We start from the raw sequence: 6,708 nt of genomic DNA on the forward strand, positions 1-6,708 counted from the left end.
AGCGCTGCACCAGTGAGGAAATGCTGAAGCTGAGTTATTGCTGGACAACCCCCGGGCTGCTTCAAGTCTCGAGCTAGCCGGCACCACTGAGCAGTGAAACGGATCGTAAAAACCAATGGGGTGGGTTGCAGTCCCTGCAATTTTTTTAGGTGTCAGCAAAGTTCAGGTCACAAAAGTATGACCGAACCACGGCATTTTTAACCAGAGAAGCAAATGTTTTCCCTTCTGACAGTACTTTGTAAGCAGCGTTGGTTAGCCAGGGGATGTGACAGGTTTCTCCAAAACGTGTATTTCCACTGGGGAAAAAAAAACTATTCACAGTAGACCCGCATGTAAAAAAAAAGAACAAAAACAATAAGCCACCCTATTTTTCCAATAATAGCACAAGCCTTCAAAATGTAGCAACGTGCTACTAGAGTACCTCCACCACTCCTCCCAGATGAAAGTCTCTCTGCAGGGCTGGCACTCTGAACAAAGCCCCGGACCGCAGGCACGGGTGGGATGCTGAGCGGGTCCCCGCGGGCTGCCAGCCACGCCAGCCACCCGCCTCTCCACAACCCGCCAGCCCCGCACAGGACGGGGCTCCTGAGGGGATGCACCCGGCCGCCTCCGATACGAAATCGGCGTTGGAATCTGACCTTATATATACCTGTATATATAAAATAAAGAGGCAGAGAGAAGCCGCTCCGCCAACCTTACCACTCTGCCAGAGAACCTCTCGATGGCCCGCTTGACTTTGCCATAGGTGCCTTTGCCCAAGGTCTCCTGCAGCTCGTAGCGATGCTTCAGGTTGTGCTTGTGGTGATGCCGTTTCACCCCCTGCTGCTTCCTCGCCGCCGTTACCTCCGGGGACGGAGCCGCCCCGACCGGCTCCTCCATGGCCGCCGCTGCCGCTGCCGCCTCGCCGCCGGGCGGGCCGGGGCCGCAGGAGGAGCAGCGGGGCTGCGCGGGGCTGGGGCTGCTGCTGCTGCTGCCGTGGGCGGCCGCCTCGGCGCCCTCCATACCCGGCGGCGGCGGGCGCGGTGTGAGCGCCCCGCCGGCCTCGCCGCCTCTGCCTCGGCCCCGCGCCCGCGCCGGCACCACGGGGCGCGGCGGGCGGGGCGGGCCGGGGGGCGGCGGCGGCGCCCCCGCTCTCCGCCCCTTCCCCGCCGCCCGCCCCGGCGGCGGCACCGGCGTGGGGCGGCCCCTCCGCCCGGCCCGGCCCGCCCCGAAAGCCGCGGGTCGGGCGGGGGCGGCAGCTGCAGGGCGCGCTGGTACGGGCCCTGCTTTGTGCGCCGGGTAGGTGGGGGTTTCGCGGCGGCTCTCCCGGCCCGCGGGAAGGCGCCTCAGCGGGGCCGAGCCCCGTGCCGCCGCGGCCCCGGACTGAGCCCCTGCGCCCCGCGGGGCCGGGCTGAGGCGAGGCGGAGCACCGGCACCGGCCCCCTGGGTCTGGAGTGTGCACCTGCAGAGACAGCGGGCAGGGGCTTGAGTGAGCCTGCACCAAATTTAGGTCTGGAAAGTTTTTTCCAGAAAACATCTAATTTTCCCCATTCACCAAGCGGGCGAGGGTTTCCTGTAGGGTTTCCATGTTGGTGGAACTGGCAGAAAAACTCAGGCACACCCAGGTGCCGCCTGTCCTTGGCATGGGCAGGCGCTGTTTGCCTGCTCCAGAAGGTTTTTGCCGGTGAGAAACCTTCCTGGGCCCAGCCTGTTGTGGTTGACTTGCAAATCTGCGCCAAGAGTTGAGGAACACCTCGTGTCTGCTTTCGGGATCTTTGAAATACAAAGAATGCATCAGTTTTACGATTTCTTCATTTTAAAGTGAGGGTTATTTCTTTCACAAGGACAGCTTGAAAACTTAAACCAATACAGACATACAAATTGTTGCCAAGGTTAAGACGAATCAGATGTTCTCTTTAGAAAAGAAGCCATCCCCAAGTGCATGACCAGAGAAGGCAGATGGTCTCTTGTAGCAGAAATGGGAAATGTGCATGGGGTGGAATCATTCTGTCATGCTCCACTATGGCCAGTTTTCTGGACCAACAGAACAGCTTTCAAGTGAGAACCCTGGTTCAGCGTCTCTTCCGTGCTGACCTTAAGGGGCAGGTTACAGCTGGGATTGCCTGCTCTGCAAGGATAACACACAGACTTTTTGAAATCTTGGGTTCCACTTTGTGGTCACAGCAATATCAAGGCACAGAATTTCAGGAGTCGAGAGCCCCATCCCTCCGGTTCGCTGGGGGAGTGTTAGCATAGCTGATCCATGTGGTCAGACAGTTTCTCTGGCTGGCTCCTACAAAGGCTCAGGTCTGCCAAAGGTAACTAACTCTGGAGTGTCAAGGTGATGGGGTGATAGCCAGGCACCAGCTTCGGTGAGGATTCTTGTTTGGTTCCTCTAACTCACTGGGCCTGTGTGTAAAGCTGGACTTCTGCAAGGTTTTTTCCTGAGACTGTGAACACTCTGTCCTGAGGTTGCAGCCTTAGCTTCTCTGACTTGAACTTGAAAACGGAAGCTTTTCTGTAATTACATTACTATGCCTTAGTTTTAGGATCAGCAAAAGTGTCCAGCTGGCCCAAGGCAAGTCTGCCTAGTGCAGTACCCTGTTCCCAGCAGGAGCCAGCACCATGCCACAAGGGTCGAAGAAGACAGCAAGAATCCTGCAGCAGTCAGAAGAAACATCTGCTGTGCTGGCTTCTTGATCTTTGGAAGCCTGATATTGGGTGTAAGCCTGGGAGCCTGAAACTTAACATCTCTTTCACAGAGTGCACCACAAAGTGGCTATTCCAAAGCAGAAAAGGTAAGGGAAGCTTCACTCTGTTACTCTACCAAAAAAAAAAAAAAAATAAAGCACACTTTTTCCCTCTGTAGCCCCTTCCTTTATCTTAAATGTGGAAAGGACAAAAATTCTGTGGCCTTCTCTTTGTAAGAAGTAAAATGACATTTGTAGCTTGGATGTTTTTGTTGTTTTATTTTAATGCTCTGAAGTGCTACTGCATTCCCCCCAGCTGGCACAGAATAAAGCAATGCCTGGGCTACCTGAACGTGCAGGAGAGGGACAGAGGGACATCTGCTACTGCCCTGGCTGCCTTCCATGCCCCTGGTTTGAAACCCACTTATGTAGCTCTTCTCACACTTGAGGGGATGCCTCAAGAGACATCCATGTGAAGGAATGCTGGACAGACCTGCTGCAAGTGAGGACTGGCACAGGGATGGAAATGCAGCAGCACCAAGAGGCAGGAGGGACCTAGGAGAGGGGCTGGTGACACAGGGAACATGAAGGGTGCCCTTGACTGCCGGGAGAAGTGAAAAATTTTCCTGGCATGTGTTCACCTCTGCACAGCTTCACTTAAAATAGATTAAATCAGAGTCTCAGTCTTGCAGAGTGCCAGGGGTGCAGCAGTCTGTCAAGATGACAGTGACAACTGCCTGGTGGTTTTGCATGTCCAGTGCAAGCCGTAGTCCCACCAAAAAGGAGAGTAGCCCGGGTCCTGTTCTGACCTGTGCCAGTTGACCGTGCTGCAGGAGCAGCTCAGGACTGGCTCGGGCCCCCCAGAGGCCAGCAGGGAAGTGTCCAGCTACGGTTTTCAGACAGTCTGGAAGCTCCCTTCAGGCTGAAACTCGGTATAGCCTGTATTCAGGTCCTTTATGCCCCTTGAATAGCAGAAAAGCATGAATGCCCGTGATGAAAACAGGTTTCATTATGTCGTACTCATGAGCATTGTTAATATCCCCAAGAGTGTTCCCTTTTAGCTGCTTGGAAGCATACATCATCATTTTCATGGAAATCATCAGTTCCAAGGAAATATGTCATAAATCATTGCTATATACTGTGATTGGAGAGATAGCATAAGAAAATACCAGAAACTCCAAAATTAAAACTGCCAATTTTGTAATGGAATAAGCACAGGTAGTATGTAGCATTAGAAATACCACTTTTCCTTTTAAATTTCCATGCTCTTAAATGTGAAGCCAGTGGCCATTAAGCAAATCAAGTATGTAATTTAAAACTGGACAAAATAAACTTTCTGTGCTCATATGGAATAGCAATGATAATTGAAAAAAGTATAGAAGTATACATATGTTTGAATGTATCACCAACATACATAGATATTTCCTTTCAATTTTTAGCAAGTCCGTGTAAAACATGTAGTGTTTCATTGTTTCTGAGATAAACATTTGGTGAGAATTTCAGTTCTTTGAGTTTATAGGCACCACTCGGGAATTCTTCATTTCTGACAGTATTATTTTACGTAACTGCTTTTCTTTATTCACAAAAAGGAATTATCCTCCCATTGAAACCATCAGACTTCTGCTAGCCAGCTTCAAAGGAAATAGGATTAGGCTCTAATTTGCAAAACAGTATTGGAGGATATGTTGTACCAAATCTAAACTATACAGATAATCACTGTAACAACAAAAAACCATTGATTTCAGTAGGCTTACCTTCCTAAAGCCAGTGTGGGTTGGAAAATAATCTTAAAAGATTGTAACATGTGAGCAGTAAAAAATTATTATAAAATGCAGTGCATTTTTAGGATTAATTTTGCCATGAACTTTCAAAACAGCGCAACTTATTTGTTATCTGGCATAGAGACACCCAGGATAAAAAAGCCCACTCACTTAATAGAACTCAGTCAAATATTTAGGGCTCTTCAAAAAATTGACGGCTTCTGTAATGAGACATGAGTTTCATAGAGCTGATGTTAATTCATTCCATGTATTGAGCTAAATAAAAACAAAACAAAACCAGATCTCAAAAATACTTGCTAAAATACTTAATTTACCAACTGAGGCCAGGTACTCTCTGTGCAAGGATTATGCGTATTGCAACTTGACTTGGTGAGACGGTGTCATCTGTACTGAGACTTTTTGCTCTTCAGCATTCTCCGGTGTTTGTGAATTGTTTAGCAGTGTTGTTACCACCCTTACAGAGATTGGCTTCCAGGGGGCTGTTGAAGAGGTGGAATATGTTCCTTGACTGTTCCCTACAGTGTAAGATAGAGGAAAGGGGAGAAATGAGTACTAAAGGGATTCCTGGATGCAATGGACATGTGTCCATTGGATACTAATATGCTGCTGCCTTAGGTTGCAGTCCTCTCTGCTGAGTTCCATAGTCTGTAGGTGGAGAAAAACATAACCATAGTTCTTTAAGTCATTTGAGTTGCTTTGACTGCTCATGATTGATGATCAAGCTAAGTGTAGGTGTATGCATTTGCTGGACCAAGCTTAAATGTTCAGCACTGTCCAGACTGCAAATCTAAAGATGACATGACTTTCAAATCATTGAAAGATGCTGGCAGGCGAAACTGGAGGACATTCTCTCAATGGAACTGTCTCTTCTGTGTTAAGTACCTGCTGAGAGACAGCTTTTTGGTCTGATAAAGTGAAAGCATGTTAATGTGTTCCACTCGAGGATAGAGATTATCCTTTAGAAAGCAGTACTGGCAGAGACAGCTGGCATCCATCTGGTTGCTGGGGCAGGTATCTGTATATTATCTGCCCTGGCAGATCACATCCAATCCTTGTAATTTCATGCTTTATGAAAATTGCAGGAGTCAAGAAAGTTCAGGATTAAGACTGTAATGCTGATTTTCTCTGTAGTGAGCCATATAAAAAAACCTTGCCTTGACAAGTAGTGGTCTTTTGAGGTGTGTCTTGTCTGCATCCAGAGATGTCAGTTCACTATTAAAACAATACTTTAGTCAAGTAATGATCACTGACAAGGCCCAGATTCAGAGGTTATAAAATTCCATCTAAATTCACGTGTCTCCTCTTGTTCTTTGATTGCTTCTAGGAATCTTGAGATGTCCATGCAATAGGAAAAATAAAGACTTAAGTGAAATTAAGCCCTCTCGGTCTGGATCCCAGACCCATTATAGAGCTTTATGAGCAGTGAAGAAACTGAGGAATACTTGTAATACCTTTTTGGAGAATACTCTGGAATTGAAATTGGGGTTCTTCATAAGACTATAAGACTTTGAATAGGAGAGGAGCTGTATGTCTGTAAAATGTCTTTAAAATTCCATTTCCAAGCCTCAAGCTTTTACTTCTGTGGCTTTCATTAAGAATTTAGACAATTAATGTGTTATAATTTTTACCTGTAATACTGTTAATTTCTTCTTCTGCTTGATATGTTTTATGGGGATATTCATAGCGCAGAGGATAGCAGTCACCTGCTCAATTTACATCTCCAGATCTGAAATTTCATTTACATGCGCACTTGTGTACCTGTATGCTTATATCACATGATTTTATCCATAGAAAATCTGCTTTTCTACAGTCAACATTTCCTCAAAATTCCCCACTGTTATTGCTACACTGGGACCCTCAAAACCAGAGAAGTGAGATGAAACAACCTGAACTGCAGAGGAGACAAAACTGAAATGTAGCAGTTGAGGCTCAGCATCTTTTCTGTTGCACAGCTTCGAGAAGGATTGAGCACACATAATGCCTTCTTCTGTTGCTTTCCTATTTCTCCTTCAGTTTAGACGTTCTTTCAGTAGAACTCTGTGATGGTGTGTTTACTGTGTTACTTTATATTAATTTCATTAAAGGTATTAGCAATGCAATCCAAATTACCAGCTCCCTCCCTATCCCTGCACATTAATCCTTTCAGGATTAAAACTCTCATACAAGTTGCAACACTGTGAGGAGAGAATTGTGTTGGGTCACCGTCAGTGGGTTGTGCGTTCCAACAATGCAAACTGCAAAAAAAGACATTTAAAATG

The 6,708-nt window shown here is 47.4% G+C and overlaps 1 protein-coding gene across 1 annotated transcript in view; it reads right to left on the bottom strand.

Moving 5' to 3' along the window:
- Positions 1–1,017, bottom strand: part of NUAK1 (NUAK family kinase 1) — a 47,229-nt gene extending 46,212 nt beyond the window's left edge. The window contains exon 1 of the mRNA XM_048301242.1: positions 700–1,017. Coding sequence (XP_048157199.1) covers positions 700–1,002 — 303 coding nt within the window. The 5' untranslated portion in view covers positions 1,003–1,017. The remainder of the gene's footprint in view (positions 1–699) is intronic.
- Positions 1,018–6,708: the final 5,691 nt, after the last annotated feature.

Source organism: Corvus hawaiiensis, chromosome 4 (assembly GCF_020740725.1).
Source record: "Corvus hawaiiensis isolate bCorHaw1 chromosome 4, bCorHaw1.pri.cur, whole genome shotgun sequence".
NCBI lineage: Eukaryota > Metazoa > Chordata > Aves > Passeriformes > Corvidae > Corvus > Corvus hawaiiensis.